We start from the raw sequence: 27,794 nt of genomic DNA, 5'->3' as shown, positions 1-27,794 counted from the left end.
TTATGATGTTTTAATGTCATATTTGTGAGACAAAAAGTGAAACTTCACATCGAAAATTCGAGAAAACGTCGGCTGCATACTTGTTTTGTTTTCGTCTTTTACAAGCGCTAACATTTATTTCCGTACCCGTTTATAAGCAACGTTTTATTTCCGTAATCAGCTAGCGAGTGGGAGGGAACCATCTCGCTTCCTGGTCGTCTTTGAAGCGTTCAATACTTTATTGTGTCTAGTCCGACGGGTTAAAAAAACTCTTAAATTGTGGTCTTTTTTCATGCAATAGAAGCATAATGTTGGAGTCGAAAATATTGACAGTAGAAGTGGCGAACTCCCTGCTTAGTGTAAGTCTGTGTGTGTGGTTTACTTTGGTCAAGTCATTCATTTTTGACTAATTTTTTTGGTAAAAAAAAACCCCAAAAACGACGCGAAATGAGTCCCTTCTTTATGACGTTTTAATGTCCTATTTGTGAGAAAAGGTGAAACTACCCATCGACCATTTTAGAAAACGTCGACTGGCGTGTTATTACTAGTCGTCGACTGAATACTTGTTTTGTTTACGTCTTTTACAAGCGCTAACGTTTATTTCCGAACAAGTTTACAAGCAAGGTTTTATTTCCGGGAGGGAACCATCTCGCTTCCTGGTCGTCTTTGTGGCGTTCAATGCGCATGCGCGACAATCCCCCCCAGCTGCAGGTGTTGCGGCCGCCGAGCTGTCCCGGCCAATCACTTCACTTCCTGTTTATCGAGGCTTTTTGAATGGATTAATTAATCAATAAGTGTCGGTCCAATGATCAAGGCACAAAGATTCTCAGGATTGTGCCTTTTTTTTCTATTTTTTTTTTTAGGCGTGTGACTCACCGGAGCAGAAGGGCGGACATCATGGATCTGCGTTGCCGGGACTGGATGGCCGCTTTGCCGGAGGAGCTGTGGGACGTCCCGCTCAACCACCTGGCCATACCTGGTACTTGATTATTCCTTACAAAAACACTTTTTTTAATTCATTCTTAAACTGAAAACACTTTATTATTTATTCCTAAAAACACTTTAATTATTTCTAAACTGAAAACACACTTTATTTTTCCTAAATTTTTTTTTTTTAAATTGAATCAGTACATCTATAACAATGTGTTGTTTCTATTCTATTGTGTTAAAGTGATGTATCGTGTAAACTTGTAGGTCCGGTGGGTTAATTGTGTTGCATGCCAGTCATCGTGCATGACAACACAAACCAGTTGTATCAGTTCAACATGGCATACTGGAAATCGGGGGCGTCCAAAAGGTCCGGTGTGTTTTGTTTTCTTTGGCTCGCGACAACATTCTAAAGACAAAATAAACACAAACCGGATTAGAAAAGGACACAAAAAATAGACGATGTCATTAAGGAATGCCTGTCGTGTCAAAAAGTACCAAGTTTTGCGACTCTGAGGCGTTCAATTGTAGACCAGCTCAAAAAGTTAGCGTGGTAATGTGCCAAGTACCAAGGTTCTCCAAGGCGTTCGGCTGCAAAATTGGCTAAAAAGTTAGCGTGTTATTGTTAGCATGCTAACAGTTAGTATGTGTCAAGTACCAAGTTCTATGACTCTGAGGTGTTCGGCTGCAAAATTGGCTGAAAAAGCTAGCATGCTAAGAGTTAGCATGTGTCATGTACCAAGTTCTATGACTCTGAGGTGTTCGGATGCAAAATTGGCCGAAAAAGCTAGCATGCTAAGAGTTAGCATGTGTCATGTATCAAGTTCTATGACTCTGAGGTGTTCCGCTGTAACATTGGCTGAAAAATATAGTATGCTAAGAGTTAGCATGTGTCAAGTACCACGTTCTATGACTCTGAGGTGTTCGGCTGCAAAATTGGCTGAAAAAGCTAGCATGCTAAGAGTTAGCATGTGTCAAGTACCAAGTTCTATGACTCTGAGGTGTTCGGCTGCAAAATTGGCTGAAAAAGCTAGCATGCTAAGAGTTAGCATGTATCAAGTTCTATGACTCTGAGGTGTTTGGCTGCAAAATTGGCTGAAAAAGCTAGCATGCTAAGAGTTAGCATGTGTCAATTATCAAGTTGTATCACTCTGAGGTGTTTGGCTGCAAAATTGGCTGAAAAAGCTAGCATGCCAAGAGGTAGCATGTGTCAAGTATCAAGTTGTATGACTCTGAGGTGTTCGGCTGCAAAATTGGCCGAAAAAGCTAGCATGCTAAGAGTTAGCATGTGTCATGTACCAAGTTCTATGACTCTGAGGTGTTCGGATGCAAAATTGGCCGAAAAAGCTAGCATGCTAAGAGTTAGCATGTGTCATGTATCAAGTTCTATGACTCTGAGGTGTTCCGCTGTAACATTGGCTGAAAAATATAGTATGCTAAGAGTTAGCATGTGTCAAGTACCAAGTTCTATGACTCTGAGGTGTTCAGCTCCAAAATTAGCGGTAAAAGCTAGCATGCTAAGAGTTAGCATGTGTCATGTACCAAGTTCTATGACTCTGAGGTGTTCGGATGCAAAATTGGCCGAAAAAGCTAGCATGCTAAGAGTTAGCATGCGTCATGTATCAAGTTCTATGACTCTGAGGTGTTCCGCTGTAACATTGGCTGAAAAATATAGTATGCTAAGAGTTAGCATGTGTCAAGTACCAAGTTCTATGACTCTGAGGTGTTCAGCTGCAAAATTAGCGGTAAAAGCTAGCATGCTAAGAGTTAGCATGTGTCATGTACCAAGTTCTATGACTCTGAGGTGTTCGGATGCAAAATTGGCGGAAAAAGCTAGCATGCTAAGAGTTAGCATGTATCAAGTTCTATGACTCTGAGGTGTTCGGCTGCAAAATTGGCGGAAAAAGCTTGCATGCGAAGCGTTAGCATGTGTCAATTATCAAGTTGTATGACTCTGAGGTGTTTGGCTGCAAAATTGGCTGAAAAAGCTAGCATGCTAAGAGTTAGCATGTGTCAATTATCAAGTTGTATCACTCTGAGGTGTTTGGCTGCAAAATTGGCTGAAAAAGCTAGCATGCCAAGAGGTAGCACGTGTCAAGTATCAAGTTGTATGACTCTGAGGTGTTCGGCTGCAAAATTGGCCGAAAAAGCTAGCATGCTAAGAGTTAGCATGTATCAAGTTCTATGACTCTGAGGTGTTGGGCTGTAACATTGGCTGAAAAATATAGCATGCTAAGAGTTACCATGTGTCAAGTACCAAGTTCTATGACTGTGAGGTGTTCGGCTACAAAATTGGCGGAAAAAGCTAGCATGCTAATAGTTAGCATGTGTCATGTACCAAGTTTTATGACTATGAGGTGTTGGGCTGAAAAATCTAGCATGCTAAGAGTTAGCATGTGTCAAGTATCATGTTGTATGACTCTGAGGTGTTTGGCTGCAAAATTGGCTGAAAAAGTTATTATGTTAACGTTAACATGCATGTGTCAAGTACCAAGTTCTATGACTCTGAGGTGTTGGGCTGTAACATTGGCTGAAAAATATAGCATGCTAAGAGTTAGCATGTCTCAAGTTCTATGACTCTGAGGTGTTCGGCTGCAAAATTGGCCGAAAAAGTTATTATGTTCACGTTAATATGCTAACAAACAGTTAGCATGTGTCAAGTGCCAAGTACTATGACTCTGAGGTGTTGGGCTGTAACATTGGCTGAAAAATATAGCATGCTAAGAGTTAGCATGTGTCAAGTACCAAGTTCTATGACTGTGAGGTGTTGGGCTGCAAAATTGGTGGAAAAAGCTAGCATGCTAAGAGTTAGCATGTGTCATGTACCAAGTTCTATGACTCTGATGTGTTTAGCTGAAAAAGTTATTATGTTAACGTTAGCATGCTAACTAACAGTTAGCATGTGTCAAGTACCAAGTACTATGACTCTGAGGTGTTGGGCTGCAACGTTGGCTGAAAAATTCAGTATGCTAAGAGTTAGCATGTGTCAAGTATCACGTTCTATGACCCTGAGGTGTTCGGCTGCAAAATTGGCTAAAAAGTTAGCGTGTTATTGTTAGCATGCTAACAGTTAGTATGTGTCAAGTACTAAGTTCTATGACTCTGGGATGTTTAGCTGAAAAAGTTATTATGTTAACGTTAGCATGCTAACTAACAGTTAGCATGTGTCAAGTGCCAAGTTCTATGACTGAGGTGTTGGGCTGCAAAATTGGCGGAAAAAGCTAGCATGCTAAGAGCTAGCATGTGTCAAGTACCAAGTTGTATGACTCTGAGGTGTTTAGCTGAAAAAGTTATTATGTTAACGTTAGCATGCTAATTAACAGTTAGCATGTGTCAAGTGCCAAGTTCAATGACTCTGAGGTGTTGGGCTGTAACATTGGCTGAAAAATCTAGCATGCTAAGAGTTAGCATGTGTCAAGTACCAAGTTCTATGACTCTGAGGTGTTTGGCTGCAAAATTGGCCAAAGAATCTAGCATGCTAAGAGTTAGCATGTGTCAAGTGCCAAGTTCTATGACTCTGAAGCGTTGGGCTGCAACATTGGCTGAAAAATCTAGCATGCTAAGAGTTAGCATGTGTCAAGTATCAAGTTCTATGACTTTGAGGTGTTCGGCTGCAAAATTGGCTGAAAAAGCTAGCATGCTAAGAGTTAGCATGTGTCATGTACCAAGTTCTATGACTCTGGTGTTTGGCTGTAAAATTGGCTGAAAAAATTATGTTAACGTTAACATGCTAACAAACAGTTAGCATGTGTCAAGTACCAAGTCTATGACTCAGGTGTTCAGCTGCAAAATTGGTTGAAAAAGTTAGCATGTTAACGTTATCATGATAACAGTTAGCATGTGTCAACTTAGTACCACGTCATATGATTCTGAGGCCTTCAGCTGCAAAATTGGCTGAAAAAGTTAGCATGTCAACGTTAGCATGCTAACTGTTAACATGTGCCAAGTAACAAGTCATATGATTCTGAGGCACTCGACTGAAAAAGTTAGCATGTTAATGTTAGCATGTGTCAAGTACCTAGTTCTATGACTCGGGTGTTTAGCTGCAAAATTGTCTGAAAAAAGTCAACATGTTAACATCAACATGCTAACATTTAGCATGTGTCATGTACCAAGTAATATGAGTCTGAGGTGTTCGGTTGCAAACTTGGCTGAAAAAGTTAGCATGTTAACCTTAGCATGCTAACAAACAGTTGGCATGTGTCAAGTACCAAATTCTATGACTGACGTCTTTGGCTGCAAAATTGGCTGAAAAAGTTATGTTAACGTTAGCATGCTAACAAACAGTTGGCATCTGTCAAGTACCAAATTCTATGACTCTGGGGTGTTCATCTGCAAAATTGTCTGAAAAGGTTGGCACGTTAACGTTAGCATGCTAACAGCATATGTCAAGTACCAAGCTCTATGACTCAGGCGTTTAGCTGCAAAATTGGCGGAAAAAGTTAGTATGCTAACAGTTAGCATTTGCCAAGTACCAAATTCTATGACTGATGTGTTCGGCTGCAAAATTGGCTGAAAGAGTCAGCATATTAATGTTAGCATGCTAACAGTTAGCACGTGTCAAGTACCAAGCTCTGACTGTAGGGCGTTCGGTTGCAAAATTGGCTGAAAAAGTTAGCATGTTAACACTAGCATGCTAACAGTTAGCATGTGTCAAGTAACAAGTTCTATGAGTCAGGTGTTTAGCTGCAAAATTGGCTGAAAAGTTTAGCATGTTAACGTTAGCATGCTAACAAACAGTTGGCCTGTGTCAAGTACCAAGTTCTATGACTCTGACGTGTTTGGCTGCAAAATTGGCTGAAAAAGTCAGCATGTTAACGTTAGCATGTGTCAAGTACCAAGTTCAATGACTCTGAGGTGTGCGGCTGCAAAATTGGCTGGAAAAGTTAGCATGTTAACACTAGCATGCTAACAGTTAGCATGTGTCAAGTACCAAATTCTATGAGTCCGGTGTTTAGCTGCAAAATTGGCTGAAAGTCAGCATGTTAACGTTAGCATGCTAACAGTTAGCATGTGTCAAGTACCAAGTTTAATTACTTTGTGTTCGGCTGCAAAATTGGCTGAAAAAGTTAGCATGTTAATGTGAGCATGCTAACATTAAGCATGTGTCATGTACCAAGTTTTATGACTGATGTGTTGGGCTGCAAAATTGGCTGAAAAAGTTAGCATGTCAACGTTAGCATGCTAACAGTTAATATGTGCCAAGTACCAAGTCATTTGATTCTGAGGCACTCGGTTGTAAAAATAGACTGAAAAAGTTAGCATGTTAACATTAGTATGCTAACAGCATGTGTCAAGTACCAAGTTCTATGACTCTGGTGTTTAGCTGCAAAATTGTCTGAAAAAAGTCAACATGTTAACATCAGCATGCTAACAGTTAGCATGTGTGATGTACCAAATAGTATGAGTCTGAGGTGTTCGGTTGCAAACTTGGCTGAAAAAGGTAGCATGTTAACGTTAGCATGCTAACAAACAGTTGGCATGTGTCAAGTGCCAAATTCTATGACTGATGTCTTTGGCTGCAAAATTGGCTGAAAAAGTTATGTTAACGTTAGCATGCTAACAAACAGTTGGCATCTGTCAAGTACCAAGTTCTAGGACTCTGAGGTGTTCGGCTGCAAAATTGTCTGAAAAGGTTGGCACGTTAACGTTAGCATGCTAACAGCATATGTCAAGTACCAAGGTCTATGACTCGGGCGTTTAGCTGCAAAATTGGCTGAAAAAGTTAGCATGCTAACAGTTAGCATGTGCCAAGTACCAAATTCTATGACTGAGGTGTTCGGCTGCAAAATTGGCTGAAAGAGTCAGCATATTAACGTTAGCATGCTAACAGTTAGCATGTGTCAAGTACCAAGCTCTGACTGTAGGGCGTTCGGCTGCAAAATTGGCTGAAAAAGTTAGCATGTTAACACTAGCATGCTAATAGTTAGCATGTGTCAAGTACCAAGTTCTATGAGTCCGGTGTTTAGCTGCAAAATTGGCTGAAAAGTTTAGCATGTTAACGTTAAAATGCTAACAAACAGTTGGCATGCGTCAAGTACCAAGTTCTATGACTCTGACGGGTTTGGCTGCAAAATTGGCTGAACAAGTCAGCATGTTAACGTTAGTATGTGTCAAGTACCAAGTTCAATGACTCTGAGGTGTGCGGCTGCAAAATTGGCTGGAAAAGTTACCATGTTAACACTAGCATGCTAACAGTTAGCATGTGCCAAGTACCAAGTCTATGAGTCCGGTGTTTAGCTGCAAAATTGGCTGAAAAGGTTAGCATGCTAACAAACAGTTGGCATGTGTCAAGTACCAAGTTCTATGACTCTGATGTGTTTGGCTGAAAAATTCAGCATGTTAACGTTAGCATGCTAACAGTTAGCATGTGTCAAGTACCAGGTTTAATGACTTTGTGTTCAGCTGCAAAATTGGCTGAAAAAGTTAGCAGGTTAATGTGAGCATGCTAACATTAAGCATGTGTCATGCACCAAGTTTTATGACTGATGTGTTGGGCTGCGAAATTGGCTGAAAAAGTTAGCATGTCAACGTTAGCACGCTAACAGTTAATATGTGCAAAGTACCAAGTCATTTGATTCTGAGGCGTTCGACTGCAAAATGTAATGCTGTGTCAACGACCAAGTTCTATGACTCAGGTGTTCGGCTGCAAAATTGGTTGAAAAAGTTAGCATGTTAACGTTAGCATGTGTCAAGCACCAAGTTGAATGAGTCAGGGGTGTAGCTGCAAAATTAGATGTCACGTAGACCAACAGGAAGTGGAAAGAAATGATAAGATGACATCTTTCAAAGTAGTTTTCCCCAACAGGAAGTCACGACACCATGAGTTATTGTCTGGACATCAACTCTCCGCTGGTCAGGTCTGAGTCGGACATCTTCAGGATCCTGGATGGACTTTGCTGCTGCTTCACCAGGCCCACCATCTACAAGTGGGCCACCACGCAGGTACTTCCTGTTATATATAATAAATAAAATAATTAGTGTTAAATAAATAAAATAATAAATAAATATTTTAATACATAAAATTGCATATTTATTTAAAATAAATAACGTTAAAAATAAATACACATGTAAATAAATTATGAAAAAATACAAACACCAGCTGTTATGGAATAAAATGTACTAGAATGAAAAATGATTATAATAGATCAATAATATTACAAATAAGTCAAAAATAATTAGCGTTAAAAATAAATAAATAAAATCAAATAAAAACAAATATATAAATGTATAAAATTACATTAAAATATTTTAAATAAATAACATATATAATAAATACAAATGTAAATACATTATGACAAATATAAACATCAGCTGTTGAAGGATAAAATGTAGTAGAATGAAAAATCATTACAATAGAATAATAATGCAAATAAGTAAAAAATAATTAGCGTTTAAAAAATAAATAAATACAATCAAATAATAAACCAGGAGATCGCAAAAAGCCGCTGCCTGACCAGGGCTCAGAAAATCTGCAAAGACTCCTTCCACCCCCACCAAGGACTGTTTTCACTGCTGGACTCTAGAAAGAGGTTCCGCAGCCTCCGAAGCAGAACCTCCAGCTTCTGTAACAGCTTCTTCCCTCAGGCCATAAGACTCTTGAACGCATCATAATTAAATTATGCCCTCAACTCCCCCCAAAATGGATTAACTCGCTGGAATAAAAAAGACAATATAACATACATCCATAAACGTGGACGCATGTGAAAAAGTGCAATATATTTATCTGTACAGTAATCTATTTATTTATTTATATATTTATATATATGTGTTTATTTATTTATTTTATATATATATATATATTTATATATTATTTATATATATTTATTTATTTATATATGCACCGTATTGCTTTTTTATCCTGCACTACCATGAGTTTATGTAACGAAATTTCGTTCTTATCTGTGCTGTAAAGTTCAAATTTGAATGACAATAAAAAGGAAGTCTAAGTCTAAGTAAATATTTTAATATATATGTGAACGACTCTCTGTGTGGGTAGTAGAGATGCGCGGTTTGCGGATACAACCGCGGAGTCCGCGGATTATCCGCGGATTATCCGCGGGTCGGGCGGTTGAAATAAAAAAAAATTAGATTTTATCCGCGGGTCGGGTCGGGCGGTTGAAATAAAATAAAATTAGATTTTAAATAGATTCAGGCGGGTGGCAGTTAAACCAATTCGGAAATATATATACATAGTTAAATGTTGTTACCCACATACGAAAAACGAGCAGGCACCTGCAGCATATGCCACAACAGAAGAAGAAAAAAAAAAGAGATGGCAACGCCGGCAGCAAACGTGGTACGCAACAAACTAAAAAAGGGAATACTAAAGACCAGGGGGAAAAAAGGCCAGAAAAGTTCAGCGTGGACTCGTTTTTATGAGGTTGTAAATCAGGATGATAGTAATGCTGGCTACGTGATTTGCAAGAGCTGCGACGCTGTTTATGTCTACGACAGTCACAAAACCGTGACATCTAACATGGTGCATCACATTTGTGCAAAACCACGAATCTCCACAAACACCCTGAGCATGAGCAGTTTCGTCCGCCGTGATCCCAGAAGAGTGCCACAGGATGTTAAAACAAGATAGAACGCAGCTGCCTGCAGCAATTTGAGTGGCGCGAGCACGCTTAGAGGTGCGCTCAGCGCGGCTCCCAGATGATTGCGCACTGGTGTGCGTCTGGACCGTGACAGCGTGGCACGCATTGAATGTCTCTGCAGCATTGGATCAGTCTCCTTTCTTTAACAGGCAAAAGCTTTATAACCTCACTAATGCCTTGCATCGTCTATATTAGATATATAACAACGGGTGGGTGCGGGCGGGTGCGGTTATGATTAAATGTTAGTTCGGGTGGATGCGGATGGTTGACGACTTTTGTGATGCGGTTGCGGATGAAATAATTGCCTATCCGCGCATCTCTAGTGGGTAGGGTTCTCCTGAGGCCGATAGATCTTCTTGAGCCCGGGCAGCAGGTTTGAACAAGTCTTTTATTAGCATAAACACCAGGGTGTAGGACTTTCCAGTCACGGGTGCGCGTGGTCGCTTGCTCTTTCCGTCTTCGGGTGTGTGCGCTTTTCTCTCATCCGCCCTCTCTCTCCTCATGGCCGCGGGGCCTTGCTGATAAAGGCGACAGGTGATTAGATAATTAGCCCCAGCTGGGCAATCTACTCACCTGTCAGCTGGGCTTCGAAGCCGTGCCATACACACTCCATTCCCGCAGGAGGCACGCCGACCACGCACCACTCCGCAATATAAAAGTTAAAAGTTAAAGTACCAATGATTGTCACACACACACTAGGTGTGGCGAAATTATTCTCTGCATTTGACCCATCACCCTTGATCACCCCCTGGGAGGTGAGGGGAGCAGTGGGCAGCAGCGGTGGCCGCGCCCGGGAATCATTTTTGGTGATTTAACCCCCAATTCCAACCCTTGATACTGAGTGCCAAGCAGGCAGGTAATGGGTCCCATTTTTATAGTCTTTGGTATGACTCGGCCGGGGTTTGAACCCACAACCTACCGATCTCAGGGCGGACACTCTAACCACTAGGCCACTGAGTAGGTATACAATTAGATAAAGATATTTAAAATAATTCAAGTTAAAAAAAAAATTTTTTTTTAAATAAATTATGAAAAAATATAAACAGTAGCTGTTATGGAATAAAATATGTAATAGAATGTAAAATTGTCATAATAGATCAAAAATATTGCAAATAAGTCCAAAATAATTAGTGTTAAAAATAAATAGAATAAAATAATGAAACATATAAACATATACAATTACATACAAATAGTTTAAATAAATGACATTAGAAATAAATAAATACAAATGTAAATAAATTATGAAAAAATACAAACACCAGCTGTTATGGAATAAAATGCACTAGTATAAAAAATTATTATAATAGAATAATAATATTACAAATAATTCAAAAATAATTAGCGTAAAAAATAAATGAATAAAGTAAAATAATCAAAAAATATAAATGTATAAAATTACATTAAAATATTTAAAATAAATAACATTAAAAATAAATATATACAAAGTAAATAAATTATAAAACATATAAACACCTGCTGTTAAAGAATAAAATTCACTAGAATGAAAAATGATTACAATAGAATAATAATATTGCAAATAAGTAAAAAATAATTAGCGTTAAAAAATAAATACAATCAAATAATAAATAAATATTTTATTATACACAATTAGATAAAGATATTTAAAATAATTAAAGTTACAAATAAATACAAATGTAAATAAATTATGAAAAAATATAAGCAGTAGCTGTTATGGAATAATCAATCAATCAATCAATGTTTACTTATATAGCCCTAAATCGCGAGTGTCTCAAAGGGCTGCACAAGCCACAACGACATCCTCGGCTCAGATCCCATATCAGGGCAAGAAAAAACTCAACCCAATGGGATGACAATGAGAAACTTTGGAGGGAACCGCAGATGTGGGACCCACATTATTAACGTTATAAATAACGTTAAAAGTAAATACAAATGTAATTAAATTATGAAACACACTAGCTGTTATGGATAAAATGTACTTGCATGAAAAATAATCATAATAGATCAGTAATTTTGCAAATAAGTAAAAAACAATTAGATTTAAAAATAAATATATTAAAAATAATATATAAAATTACATACAAATATTTAAAATAAATAACATTAAAATAAATACAAATGTGAATAAATTATGGAAAAAAAAACCCCAGCTGTTAAAGAAAAAAATGTACTAGATGAAAAATTATTATAATAGAATAATAATATTGCAAATAAGTAAAAAATAATTAGCATATATAAAATAAAATAATCAAAGTATATTTATATAGCCCTAAATCACAAGTGTCTCAAAGGGCTGCACAAGCCACAACGACATCCTCGGCTCAGATCCCACATCAGGGCAAGGAAAAACTATATATTAATAAACTACTTGTAAATTAAAATAAATATTTTAATATATAAAAATAAGTAAATATATTTAATATATTATAGTATACAGTAATATAGTATATATATTTAATATAAATAACGTTAGAAATAAATACAAATGTAAATAAATTATGAAAAAATATCAACACTATCTGTTATAGAATAAAATGTACTAGAATGAAAAATTATTATAATAGATTAATAATATTGCAAATAAGTCACAAATAATTAGCGTTAAAATAAATAAAATCAAACAATAAATAAAAGAATATATAAAATTACATAAAATGATTTAAAATAAGGTTAAAAATAAATGAATCAAATTGTAAATATATTAGGAAAAAATATAAACACCAGCTGTTGTAGAATAAAATGTCCTCGAATAAAAAATTATTACAATAGATCAATGATATTGTAAATAAGTCAAAAAAGTAGCATGGGGGGAAAAAAATATATACATAAAATACATTAATATATAATATTACAAATTGTTATAAATTATGAAAAAATATAAACATCAGCTGTTATTGAATAAAATGTTCTAAAATGATAATAATATAATTGAAAATAAGTCAAAATTAGTGTGAAGAAATAAGTTAAAACTAAATGAATACGAATTAAAAAAAAAAAAAAAAAAAAATGTATAAATGTATACATACACATAAACTTTTTTTTTTTAAGGAGTGCGATTAATCGTTTATACATTATTATTAATGCAATCAATTTGTGTGATTAATCGTATGAGTTAGCTCTGGCAGCCTTTACAGTAAATGCCATGATGAAGTTACTCCACAGTGAGAGATTGGAAACACCAGTTTAGAATGAAAAATGATCATAATTCAGTCTGTCGATAATCTTGTGAGTAATCAAAATAAAAAAAATGGCATTATTCAATTACACACGCAGATTAATCAAGCAATTTATTTAGACTACATGTTCTTTTACCTGTTATACCATCAGTGATCAATTTAAGAATAAAAATAGCAAATAAAATATAATACAAAATAAACTTTGATGCACACAAGACTTTGCTGGCAAATTTCCCTCCAAAATAAAACCCTGACTGAACTTTAGATCAAAGTTAGAACAAATAACGTGCATTTATTCTATACATTTAAAAAGATGACAATAACATTGCATTTGTGTGCAAATATTGAGGTCTTTTCAAGGTCATTTAAACTATGCAAGCAAGTACTAACCTGTGATTAATCGTGTTTAATCCAAGTAATAACCTGTGGTTAATCGTGATTAATCCAAGTAAAAACCTGCGATTAATTCATGTTAACCTGTGATAAATCCACATAATAACCTGCGATTAATCGTGATTAGTCCACGAAAAATCCTGCGATTAATCGTGATTAATCCACGTATTAACCTGCGGTTAATCGTGATTAATCCAAGCGAATAACCTGCGATGAATCCAAGTACGAACCTGTGATTAATCGTGATCAATCACGATTAATATGGGGCGGTATAGCTCGGATGGTAGAGTGGCCGTGTGCCAGCAATCACCTGCGATTAATCGTGTCTCATCTAAGTAATAACCTGCGATTAATCGTGATTAAGACAAGTAATAACCTGCAAATAATTGTGATTAATCCCAGTAATAACCTGCGATTAATCGTGTCTAATCCAAGTAATGACCTGCGATTAATCGTGATTAAGACAATAACCTGCGAATAATTGTGATTAATCCCAGTAATAACCTGCGAACAATCATGATTATTCCAAGTAATAATTTGTGATTAATCCATGTAACAAACTGTGATTAATCCAATTAATCACCTGCGATTGTGTATAATTAAAGTAATAACCTGCGATAATCGTGATTAATCCAAGTAATCACCTGCGATTGATCATGTCTAATTCAAGTAATAACCTGCGATTAATCATGATTAATCCAAGTAATAACCTGCGGTTAATCATGATTAATCCAAATAACTTGTGTATAATCCAAGTAATAAACTGTGATTAATCCAAGTAATCACCTGCGATCAATCGTGTCTAATCCAAGTAATAACCTGCGATTAATCGTGATTAATCAAAGTAACAACCTGCGATTAATTGGGATTAATCCAAGTAATATTCTGAAATTATCATGATTAATCCAGGTAATAACCTGTCATTAATCGGGATTAATTTAAGTAACAACCTGCGATTAATCGTGATTAAACCAAGTAATAACCTGCGAATGATGATTTGTGATTAATTTAATTAATTCAAGTAATAAACTGTGATTAATCACCTGCGATTGTGTATAATCCAAGTAATAACCTGTGATAATCGTGATTAATCCAAGTAATAACCTGCGATTAACCACGTTTAATCCAAGTAATAACCTGTGATTAATCCATGTAATAACCTGCGATTAATCATGATTAGTCCATGCAATAACCTGCGAATAATCATGATTAAACCAAGTAATAACCTGCGAATAATTGTGATTAATCCCAGTAATAATCTGCGATTAATCGTGATTAAACCAAGTAATATGGGGCGGTGTAGCTCGGATGGTAGAGTGGCCGTGCCAGCAACTTGAGGGTTCCAGGTTCGATCCCCGCTTCCGCCATCCTAGTCACTGCCGTTGTGTCCTTGGGCAAGACACTTTACCCACCTGCTCCCAGTTCCACCCACTCTGCTTTAAATGTAATTTAAATATTGGTTTTCACTATGTAAAGCGCTTTGAGAACAGCGCTATATAATGTAAATATAATTCACTTCACTAATAACCTGACAATAAGCGTGATTACTCCAAGTAATAACTTGTGATTAAACCAAGTAATAAACTTGGATTAGACACGATTAATCGCAGGTGATTACTTGGATTAATCACCATTAATCAAAGTAATAACCTGCGCTTAACCGCGTTTAATCCAAGTAATAACCTGTGATAATCGTGATTAATCCAAGTAATAATTTGCGATTAATCGTGATTAAGCCAAGTAATAACCTGCGAATAATCGTGATTACTCCAAGTAATAACGTGTGATTAATCCATGTAACAAACTGTGATTAATCCAATTAATCACCTGCGATTAATTGTGTATAATTAAAGTAATAACCTGCGATAATCGTTATTAATCCAAGTAATCACCTGCGATTAATAATGTCTAATCCAAGTAATAACCCGCGATTAACCGCTTTTAATCCAAGTAATAACCTGCGTTTAATTGTGATTAATCCAAATAATATATTGTGTATAATCCAAGTAATAAACTGTGATTAATCCAAGTAATCACCTGCGATTAATCGTGTCCAACCCAATTAATAACCTGCGATTAATCGTGATTAATCCAAGTAACAACCTGCGACTAATCGTGATTAATCCAAGTAACAACCTGCGATTAATTGGGATTAATCACCTGCGATTAATCATGTCTAATCCAAGTAATAACCTGCGATTAACCGCTTTTAATCCAAGTAATACCCTGCTTTTAATCGTGATTAATCCAAATAATATATTGTGTATAATCCAAGTAATAAACTGTGATTAATCCGAGTAATCACCTGCGATTAATCGTGTCTAACCCAATTAATAACCTGCGATTAATCGTGATTAATCCAAGTAACAACCTGCGACTAATCGTGATTAATCCAAGTAACAACCTGCGATTAATTGTGATTAATCCAAGTAATCACCTGCGATTAATCATGTCTAATCCAAGTAATAACCTGCGATTAAACGCTTTTAATCCAAATAATAACCTGCGTTTAATCGTGATTAATCCAAATAATAATTTATGTATAATCTAAGTAATAAACTGTGATTAATCCAAGTAATCACCTGCGATTAATCGTGTCTAACCCAAGTAATAACCTGTGATTAATCGTGATTAATCCAAGAAACATCCTGCCATTAATCGTGATTAATCCAAGTAATAACCTGTGATTAATCTAAATTCTGATTTAAAAAAAAATAATTAAAAAAAATCATTTGACAGCACTAATCATAAGAGATTAAAAATGTTTTCCAACATATTGATTGATGTCACAGCAGCCATCTTGTACTGAGCAACCCTGACAGCAGTGTGTGTGTGTGTGTGTGTGAAGGATCGCTGCATCGAGGACCAGCTGGCGATGGGCATCCGTTACTTCGACCTGCGCGTGGCACGCAAGCCCAGCGAGCCGGGGTCACACCTATACTTCACGCACATCCTCTACACACACCTGACGGTGCTGGTGAGTGCCCGCCACGCCCCTTCAGACCGCCTGTACGTGAAGCCGCCGCCTGTCCCTCAGGAGACGCTGGCGTCCATGGTGTCCTGGCTGGACGCTCACCCCAAGGAGGTGGTCATCCTGGCCTGCAGACACTTTGAGGGAATGGACGATCAAATCCACGAGTCCTTCATCTTGGCGCTGCAGCACCTCTTCGGCGCCAAGCTGTGTCCTCGCCAGGTGAGTCCGCAGGGTTTTGTCTTTCTGGCACGGGTCCTCACCGCCGTCCCGGTCCCGGCAGGAACCCGATCTGACCCTCAGGGCTCTGTGGGCGTCGGGTCACCAGGTGCTCCTGTCCTACGACGCAGACGTGGCGTCCAGACACGCTCAGCTGCTCCCCGCCATCCCCTACTGGTGGGCCAACCAGGGCACGGCCCGCGGCGCCATCAGATACCTGGAGTGGCAGCAGCAGCTGGGACGCCCAGGTCAGTCCCACACCACCTTACCTTACCTTAGCAAGCAGCGACCTTTCTCACAATTCTCCTTGAAGGCCGGCCCCTGGCATAAACATGACTCAGCATCAACCACTAGGGGGGGGCACATGATCACGGCCGATACGACACGAACCCGATACAGAGTAACGACAGGGCTGTTATCGCCGATACTTGGACTTGTGATATCAAATCTTTTTGAATTTTATTCACTTGCACTTTTGTTCATTGATTGTGACAACGACTTAGTCATCAGTGCTGAATCATTTATTGTATTACTTTACAAAAAAGTTGAGTGCAAAGTAACAAAAAAGCAACAATGTAACAAAACAACAAATAATTATATTACTTTACAAAAAAGTTATGAGTGCTAAGTAATAAAAATTTAACAAAAAGGTCAACAAAACAATGAAAATAATGAATTTATTTTTACAAAATAGTTTAATGTAAAGTAACAAAAAACATAAGGAATTTTTTTATTTTACAAATGTTATTACTGCAATTAAAGGTAAGAAAAAAAGCAACAAACAGAAAAATAAACAAAACATCAATAATGAATTATTTATTTTACAAAGAAGCAACACTAACAAAAAGTAAACAAAACATAAATAATGAATTATTTTTTTTATTGTAGAAAAAGTTTAGTGCAAGGTAACAAACGATGTAAAAAAAAATTAGTAAACATAAATTATGAATTATTTATTTTACAGTGTAATGTAACAAAAAGCAACAATGTAACAAAAAGGTAAACAAAACAACAATTATATTGCTTTACAAAAACTAATACAAATATGACAAAAAGGTAAACAAAACAATAAATAATGAATGTATTATTTAAAAGAAAAGTGAAGTCTAAAGTAACAAAAGCAACAATGCAACAAAAAGGTAAACAAAACAACAAATAATGAATTATTATTTTAGAAAAAAGTTTAGTGTAAAGTAACAAAAAAGCAACAATGTAACAAAACAATATAAATAATGAATTATTTATTTTAGAAAAGTTTGTTTAAAGTAACAAAAAAGCGACATTGTAACATAGGTAAACAAAATGTAAATAATGAAATATTTATTATTTTAGAAAAAAGTTATTAGTGTAAAGTAACAAGGTAAACAAAACATATATAATTTATTTTACAAAATAGTTGCTAAACTATGTAACAAAAGTAAACAAAACAACATAAACAAGGAATTTCTTATTTTACAAAAACGTTATTACTGCAATTAAAGGTAACAAAAAAGCAACAGAAAAATAAAAAATACATAAATAATAAATTCTTTTTTACAAAAAAGTTTAGTGTAACAAAAAAGCAACAAAGTAACAGAAGAATAAACAAAACATAAATAATGAATTATTTATTTTACAAAAAGTTTAGTGTAAACAAAGAAGCAACCCTTTAACAAAAAGTAAACAAAACATAAATAATGAATTATTATTGTAGAAAAAAGTTTAGTGCAAGGTAACAAAAAACTATTTAAAAATAAAAAAAAGGTAAACAAAACAAATAATGAATTTTTTATTTTAGAAAAACATTTAGTGTAAAGTAACAAAAAAGCAACAATGTAACAAAAAGGTAAACAAAACAACAATTATATTGCTTTACAAAAGGTACCGTAATACAAATGTGACAAAAAGGTAAACAAAACAATAAATAATGAATGTATTATTTTACAAAAAAGTGAAGTCTAAAGCAACAATGCCACAAAAGGGTAAACAAATCATAAATAATGAATTATTATTTTAGAAAAAAGTTATTAGTGTAAAGTAACAAAAAAGCAACAATGTAACAAAAAGGTCAACAAAACAATATAAATGAATTATTTATTTTAGAAAAGTTTGTTTAAAGTAACAAAAAAGCAACATTGTAACAAAAAAGTAAAGAAAACGTAAATAATGAAATATTTATTATTTTAGAAAAAGTTATTAGTGTAAAGTAACAAAAAGGTAAACAAAACAACATAAATAATGAATTTTTTTTTTTTAAAGCAACAATGTAACAAACACATAATGAATTATTTTACAAACAAGTTATTAGTGTAAAGTAACAAAAAGGTAAACAAAAAAATACAATTAATGATTATATTATTTTACAAAAAAGCAACAAAAAGGTAAACAAACCAACATAAATAATGAATGATTATATTATTTGACTGCAGAGACAATAGTTATAAGTTAAATAGTTTCCACGCTGGTAAGTCAAACACAGGACATTGAAATGAATTAATTTCTATTTCATTATATATCCACCTCCCAAATGTCACCATTTTAACATTTATTGTTTTAGTACAAATAAAAACAAACATATTGTACATAAACAAGTCAATAGAATGTGGTACACTAGTTTTATTTAGTAATAAAGTACAGTATTTACCTGGTGGGGAGGCTCCTAACACCAATTTGTGCTCACAAGTTTATTTATTTCTTATGTTAACATTTATTTATTCAAGAAACATTGCATTTTTGTTAATGTAATTGCTCAAAAAAAAAATAATGAATCAAAATCAATGTTATGAATTGTTGATCTATTCAAGGCTCCAAATACTTTACATCAAATATTCCACTTTGAAATATTGTTTGGGGTCAAAATATTGCATATTTTGTGTTTTTGCCATGAGAAAAAGGGCATAAAATAGACAAAAAACATTAAATAAAATAATAAAAATGTTTAATTGACAGATCTGAAGTTGACTAAAGTTTTGAAATAAAAATAAATCATATCAAGTGATTTATTTTTAACATTTCATGAGTGGGACCTTTTGGGGATCCCTGAGAACTTTAATGGGAATTATTACACCTTGATTTCTTTTTGTGGGAAAATACTTCATATTTTGTTTTTGACATTAAAAAAAAACAGTTATTCTTGACAAAAAGGGCATAAAATAGCTCCAAAAAACCTTGAAAAAATAAAAGCCTATAATGGAGGACTAGATCTGAAGTTGATCCAGAGATTTAAGTTGTGAAAATAAAACAAAAAATAAGTCAGATATTAATTTTTAACACTTTTATGAGCGGGACCCTTTTGGGTCCTTGAGATTTTTAGTGGGATATTTTTATTTTATTTGAAATGTCATTGCCCAAAAAATTAAAATAAATGTTGTTATGAATTATTGACCTATTCAAAGCTCTAATTGCTTTGAAATATTTGTTTGGGGAAAATATTGCATATTTTGTGTTTTTGTTTTAAAACAACATTTTTCATGAGAAAAAGGGCCTAAAATAGACAAAAAACATGAAACTCAATTTTTAAAAAGTTTAATCGATGGATAGATCTGAAGTTGATTTAAGTTTTGAAAGTAAACAAAATAAATAATGTATGATTTATTTGTAACATTTCATGAGTGGGACCTTTTGGATCCCTGAGAACTTAAGTGGGATTTTTTTTTAAATATAATTGCTCAAACAATAATAATGAATCAAAATCAATGTTATGAATTATTGATCTATTTAAGGCTGCAAATACTTCACATCAAATATTACACTTTGAAATATTTTATGGGGAAAATATGCCATATTTAGTGTTTTTGACATAAAAAAAACTAAGTTATTCTTGACAAAAAGGGCATAAAATATCTCCAAAAAACCTTGAAAAAATAAAAGCCTATAATGGAGGAATATATATGAAGTTGATCCAGAGATTTAAATTGTGAAAGTAAAACAATAATTAATATCTGACTTACATTTGACACTTTTATGAGTGGGACCCTTTTGGGTCCCCAACAATTTTAGTGGGATATTTTTTTTTTATTTTAAATGTCATTGCCCAAAAAATAAAAATAAATTAAAATCAATGTTCTTATGAATTATTGATCTATTCAAGGCTCCAAATACTTCACATCAAATATTACACTTTGAAATATTTTTGTGGGAAAATATGCCATATTTAGTGTTTTTGACATAAAAAAATTAACTTATTCTTGACAAAAAGGGCATAAAATAGCTCCAAAAAAACCTTAAAAAAATAAAAGCCTATAATGGAGGAATAGATCTGAAGTTGATCCAGAAATTTAAGTTCTGAAAATAAAACATAAAATAAGTCAGATATTAATTAACACTTTTATGAGTGGGACCCTTTTGGGTCCCCAAGATTTTTAGTGGGATATTAAAATTTTAGATGTCATTGCCCAAAAACTAAAAATGAATTAAAATCAATGTTATAAATAAATAAATATTTCAAAGCAATTACAGCTTTACATATTGACCTATTCAAAGCTCTAATTGCTTTGAAATATTTTTTGGGGGGGAAAATATTGCATATTTTGTTTAAAAAAAAAAAAAAATTCATGAGAAAAAGGGCCTAAAATAGACAAAAAACATGAAATACAATTTTTAAAAAGTGTAATCAATGGATAGATCTGAAGTTGATTTAAGTTTTGTAGGTAAACAAAATAAATAGTGTATGATTTATTTTTAACATTTCATGAGTGGGACCTTTTGGATCCCTGAGAACTTTAGTGGGATTTTTTTAATGTAATTGCTCAAACAATAATAATGAATCAAAATCAATGTTATGAATTATTGATCTATTTAAGGCTGCAAATACTTCACATCAAATATTACACTTTGATTTATTTTATGGGGAAAATATGCCATATTTTGTTTTTGACATTAAAAAAAACAAGTTATTCTTGACAAAAAGGGCATAAAATAGCTCCAAAAAACCTTGAAAAAATAAAAGCCTATAATGGAGGAATAGATCTGAAGTTGATCCAGAGATTTAAGTTGTGAAAGTAAAACAATAATTTATATCTGACTTATTTTTAACACTTTTATGAGTGGGACCCTTTTGGGTCCCCAATCATTTTAGTGGGATATTTTTTTAAATTTTAACAGTCATTGCCCAAAAAATAATAATGTACAAAATAAAAAATAATTTAATTGCCAGATGGATAGAAGAGATTTAAGCATTGAATAAAAATAATATGACTATTTTTAACACTTTTATAATTGCTTTAAAATGAAGAATATCAAAGTGGGACACCCCCGATATCAAACACTGATACTGTCTATTCTTGTGTGGATATGACTGACTGATACAGGATATGATTGGAGTGACATCACCACAGTGTGATATCATTTGATCAGTGTACTTCTTGCTAGGACTTTAGTTTATTGATGAAATGAAGCTGCATTCCTTGTGTGAGTGTCCAAACATTCACACAATCGATGCAATTCTACACCAAAAAACTCAATTTATTATTATTATTCTCCCAAACGCGCAAAACTTTGTCGCGCTCCACAGCCCACAGTTTTCACTCCATTGGAACCGTTTAATGAGAATCAAAACATTCAGCTCGACCGGGAATCGTGTGCTCACCAAAAACAATTTTCCAAAATATCCCGGAATTCCCGGGTTTTCCGAACTTGCACAATTTCTAAATTTCTCACCCGTTTCGAACTGTTCCAACATCCACACACCCCACTCACCTTGGACATTCAAGCCAGCATGTTTCCCTGACTACCCGCAATTACCAGGAATTTCCCTCCTTTGAAAATGAATGGTAAATACACAAACCTCTCCATATCCCACATTTCTCAACCGATTTGAACCGTCCCACTATCCACTCACTTTGGACAATCAAACTACCATTTTCCAAGTAAAAAAAAAAAATTCCCAGTTTTCCCAAAATTCCAGGAATTCCGAAATACCACCTCTATATTCTGTTACTACATCAGAATTTTTCAACCATTTTGAAAAATTCCAACACCAGCCCATTCATATCATCTAGGACAAGTGTTGTACTGCCTATATTTTAAAACATTTCCGGTTTTCCCAAAATCTCTAAATGTTCAGGAAATTCACATTTAAATGAATGGGAATATTTCTCAACATTTTTCGCATTTTTAAACCCGATTCTAACCTTTCAACCATCCACCCACACCTCGGACGTTTTCCCTTTACCAAAATTCCCGGTTTTCACATAATTTCTCCCCTTTGACAATGAACAGGAAATATACAATCGACTGCATATCCCACATTTCTCATTCAAGCCAGCATGTTCCTCAGTTCCCAAAATTTCCTGATTACCCAGAATTACCAGGAATTTCCCCCCATATACAAACCGCTCCATATCCCACATTTCTCATCCGATTCGAACCGTTCCAACATCCACTCACCTTGGACAGTCAAACTACAGTTTTCCAAGTTCCAAAAAATCCCAGGAATTCCCAGATCTCCAAAGCCCTATTTTCACCTTTTCCTGGAAAGTTTTCACAGTCCACATTTTTCACCGTCTTTGACCATTCCACCTTCAAAAAAATCCTCCTAGTTGGGACAACAAAACTATCATTTTCAATTGTGCCGGTATCAATATTTTGTAAATGTTCCTGTTTTCCCGAAATTCTCAAATGTCCTGGAAATTCCCATTCAAATGAATGGGAACATTTCTCAATATTTTTCACACTTTTTAAACCCAATTCTGACTTTTCAACCATCCACCCACACTACTCTTCACCTATATCGAATGTTTTCCCTTTACCAAAATTCCCGGTTTTCCCGGAATTTTCTCCCCATTGACGATGACCAGAAAATATACAATCGACAGCATTTCCCACATTTCTCATCGATTTTCATTCAAGCCAGCATGTTCCTCAGTTCCCCAAATTTCCTGATTACCCAGAATTACCAGGAATTTCCCCCAAAATTCCCTGATTACCCCCAAATTACCAGGAATTTCCCCCGATATACAAACCTCTCCATATCCCACATTTCTCATCCGATTCGAACCGTTCCAACATCCACACACTCCACTCACCTTGGACAGTCAAACTACAATTTTCCAAGTTCCAAAAAATTCCAGGAATTCCCATAATTCACAGTTCTCCAAAGCCCTATTTTCACCTCTTTTGGGAAGTTTTCACAGTCCACATTTTTCAACCGCCTTTAACCATTCCAACTTCAAAACATTCCTCCTAGTTGGGACAACAAAATTTCAAAATTTAGTACACATTTCCAGTTTTCCCCAAAATTCCAGGAATTCCGAAATACCACTTCTAAATTTTGTTACGTGAACATTTTTCAACCGATTCGAAGGATTCCAACACCAACCCATTTATATCATCTTGGACAATTGTGCTGGTATCAATATTTTGTCAAATTTCCTGTTTTCCCGAAATTCCCAAATGTCCAGGAAATTCCCATTCAAATGAATGGGAACATTTCTCAATATTTTTCACACTTTTTAAATCTGATTTCCACCTCTCAACCATCCACCCACACTGCTCTTCAGATATATCAAATGTTTTCCCTTAACCAAAATTCCCTGTTTTCCCGGAGTTTTCTCCCCATTGACGATGACCAGAAAATATACAATCGACTGCATATCCCACATTTCTCATCGATTTTCATTCAAGCCAGCATGTTCCTCAGTTCCGAAAAATTCCCTGATTACCCAAAATTACTAGGAATTTCCCCCTATATACAAACCTCTACATATCCCACATTTCTCATCCGATTCGAACCGTTCCAACATCCACACACTCCACTCACCTTGGAAAGTCAAACTACAATTTTCCAAGTTCAAAAAAATCCCAGGAATTCCCATAATTCCTGGTTCTCCAAAGCCCCATTTTCACCTTTTCCTGAAAAGTTATCACAGTCCACATTTTGCAACCGTTGTTGACCATTCTACCGTCAAAACATTCCTCTTAGATGGGAAAACAAAACTACCATTTTTCTTTTCATACAAATTCCCACTTTTCCCAAAATTCCAGGAATTCCGAAATACCACCTTTTAATTCTGTTACGTCAACATTTTTCAACCATTAAAAAAAAAAAAAAAAATCCAACACCAAACCCATTCATACCATCTAGGGCAAGTGTTGTATTACCAATATTTTAAAACAATTCTGACCTTTCAACCATTCACCCACACTGCTCTTCAGATATGTCCAACAAAAGTTTTCCCTTTACCAAAATTCCCGGTTTTCACGGAATTTTCTCCCCATTGACAATGAACAGGAAATATACAATGGACTGCATATCCCACATTTCTCATCCGATTTTCATTCAAGCCAGCATGTTCCTCAGTTCCCAAAATTCCCTGATTACCCAAAATTACCAGGAATTTCCCCCTATATGCAAACCGCTCCATATCTTACATTTCTTATCCGATTCGAACCGTTCCAACATCCACACACTCCACTCACCTTGGACAGTCAAACTACAGTTTTCCAAGTTCAAAAAAATTCCAGGAATTCCCATAATTTGCAGTTCTCCAAAGCCCTATTTTCACCTTTTCCTGGAAAGTTATCACAGTCCACATTTTTGTACCGTCAAAACATTCCTCTTAGATGGGAAAACAAAACTACCATTTTTCTTTTCATCCAGTTTTCCAAATTTCCAGGAATTCCGAAATACCACCTTTTAATTCTGTTACGTCAACATTTTTCAACCATTTAAAAAAAAAATCCAACACCAACCCATTCATACCATCTAGGGCAAGTGTTGTATTACCAATATTTTAAAACATTTCCAGTTTTCCCGAAATCTCCAAATGTCCAGGAAATTCCCATTTAAATGAATGGGAACTTTCCTCAAAATGTTTCGCATTTTTTAACCCGATTCTGACCTTTCAACCATTCACCCACACTGCTCTTCACATGTCGAACAAAAGTTTTCCCTTTACCAAAATTCCCGGTTTTCACGGAATTTTCTCCCCATTGACAATGAACAGGAAATATACAATGGACTGCATATCCCACATTTCTCATCCGATTTTCATTCAAGCCAGCATGTTCCTCAGTTCCCAAAATTCCCTGATTACCCAAAATTACCAGGAATTTCCCCCTATATGCAAACCGCTCCATATCTTACATTTCTTATCCGATTCGAACCGTTCCAACATCCACACACTCCACTCACCTTGGACAGTCAAACTACAGTTTTCCAAGTTCAAAAAAATTCCAGGAATTCCCATAATTTGCAGTTCTCCAAAGCCCTATTTTCACCTTTTCCTGGAAAGTTATCACAGTCCACATTTTTGTACCGTCAAAACATTCCTCTTAGATGGGAAAACAAAACTACCATTTTTCTTTTCATCCAGTTTTCCAAATTTCCAGGAATTCCGAAATACCACCTTTTAATTCTGTTACGTCAACATTTTTCAACCATTTAAAAAAAAAATCCAACACCAACCCATTCATACCATCTAGGGCAAGTGTTGTATTACCAATATTTTAAAACATTTCCAGTTTTCCCGAAATCTCCAAATGTCCAGGAAATTCCCATTTAAATGAATGGGAACTTTCCTCAAAATGTTTCGCATTTTTTAACCCGATTCTGACCTTTCAACCATTCACCCACACTGCTCTTCACATGTCGAACAAAAGTTTTCCCTTTACCAAAATTCCCGGTTTTCACGGAATTTTCTCCCCATTGACAATGAACAGGAAATATACAATCGACTGCATATCCCACATTTCTCATCCGATTTTCATTCAAGCCAGCATGTTCCTCAGTTCCCAAAATTCCCTGATTACCCCAAATTACCAGGAATTTCCCCCTATATGCAAACCTCTCCATATCCTACATTTCTCACCCGATTCGAACCGTTCCAACATCCACACACTCCACTCACCTTGGACAGTCAAACTACAATTTTCCAAGTTCAAAAAAATTCCAGGAATTCCCATAATTCACAGTTCTCCAAAGCCCTATTTTCACCTCTTTTGGGAAGTTTTCACAGTCCACATTTTTCAATTCCTCCTAGTTGGGACAACAAAACTACCATTTTTCTTTTAGTACAAATTCCCAGTTTTCCCCAAAATTCCAGGAATTCCGAAATACTAGTGAACATTTTTCAGTCGATTTGAAAGATTCCAACACCAACCCATTTATATCATCTTGGACAATTGTGCTGGTATCAATATTTTGTCAAATTTCCTGTTTTTCCGGAATTCCCAAATGTCCTGGAAATTCCAATTCAAATGAATGGGAAAATTTCTCAATATTTTTCACACTTTTTAAACCCGATTTCCACCTTTCAACTATCCACCCACACTGCCCTTCACATATGTCCAACACAAAACATGTTGTCCCTTTACCAAAATTCCTGTAATTTCCGGTAATTTCCCCCCAGTGACAATGAATGGGCAATATACAAACCTGTCCATGTCCCACCTGTGACACCTTGACTTGTTTTCCAGAGGGCTTCTTTGTGACGGGCCTGAACCTGACGGCAGCCAGGAAGTACATCCTGACCAATCCCAAGCAGTCCCTGCGCACGCTCACCTGGGCCCAGTGGGAGTACCTGAGCAAATGGCTGCAGGACCAGAGACCCGGCTCGGACCGCCGCAGCCTCAACATCATCGCGGCAGACTTTGTGGGCCCGCTTCCTCTCTGCTCGCTGGTCATCGGCCTCAACAGGAAACTGCTGACTCGCCACAACTCCGACTGATATCAACATGCATTCCGTACACCTGTATCAGAACCACCACAACATCATGATGATGACATCACATACCATTCCATCAGAGTCCCGTTCCTGGGTTGGACATTCCATTCTCTGCCCCCTCTCCTTCCTGGAGGGGTGGGGCGCAGATTCGGTGACCACAGATGAGGCGCTAGCTGTCCAAAGTCGGGACCCAGGGTGGATCACTTATCTGTGCATCAGTCTCTGCGCTGCTGACCTGTCTCCACTCAAGATGATCTCCTGCTGGCCCCACTATGGACTGGACTCCCACTATCATGTTAGATCCACTATGGACTGGACTCCCACTATTATGTTAGATCCACTATGGACTAGACTCTCACTATCATGTTAGATCCACTATGGACTGGACTCTCACTGTCATGTTAGATACACTATGGACTGGACTCACTATTATGTTAGATCCACTATGGACTGGACTCTCACTATCATGTTAGATCCACTATGGACTGGACTCCCACTATCATGTTAGATCCACTATGGACTGGACTCTCACTACCATGTTAGATCCACTATGGACTGGACTCCCACTATTATGTTAGATCCACTATGGACTGGACTCACTATTATGTTAGATCCACTATGGACTGGACTCTCACTATCATGTTAGATCCACTATGGACTGGACTCACTATTATGTTAGATCCACTATGGACTGGACTCTCACTATCATGTTAGATCCACTATGGACTGGACAAGGTTTCTCATTGTCCCATTGGGTTGAGTTTTTCTTTGCCCTGATGTGGGATCTGAGCCGAGGATGTCGTTGTGGCTTGTGCAGCCCTTTGAGACACTCGTGATTTAGGGCTATATAAGTAAACATTGATTGATTGATTCAGAATCCATTCAACACGACACTCGATTCCACACA

General features: G+C 35.9%; 1 protein-coding gene across 3 annotated transcripts; it reads left to right on the top strand.

The window, feature by feature from the left end:
• On the top strand, positions 1–27,757 carry LOC133617540 (PI-PLC X domain-containing protein 1). 3 transcript variants are annotated; one of them, XM_061977547.2, is made up of 7 exons: positions 1–338; positions 843–958; positions 7,715–7,851; positions 15,903–16,031; positions 16,092–16,247; positions 16,309–16,492; positions 26,640–27,757. In XM_061977547.2, exons 2-7 carry the CDS (start codon positions 877–879, stop codon positions 26,888–26,890), a joined length of 939 nt encoding a protein of 312 aa, XP_061833531.1. In that variant the 5' UTR covers positions 1–338; positions 843–876; the 3' UTR covers positions 26,891–27,757. The 3 variants fall into 3 exon arrangements, with proteins under 3 accessions (XP_061833531.1, XP_061833532.1, XP_061833533.1); XM_061977548.2 differs by lacking the exon at positions 1–338 and adding an exon at positions 419–690; XM_061977549.2 differs by lacking the exon at positions 1–338 and having other exon boundaries at positions 419–958; positions 16,354–16,492.
• The last annotated feature ends 37 nt before the right edge of the window (positions 27,758–27,794 follow it).

The sequence above is a fragment of the Nerophis lumbriciformis genome, linkage group LG18, assembly GCF_033978685.3.
Source record: "Nerophis lumbriciformis linkage group LG18, RoL_Nlum_v2.1, whole genome shotgun sequence".
NCBI lineage: Eukaryota > Metazoa > Chordata > Actinopteri > Syngnathiformes > Syngnathidae > Nerophis > Nerophis lumbriciformis.
Note: the sequence above shows the minus strand (reverse complement) of the source record. Positions and strands in the feature narration are given on the sequence as shown.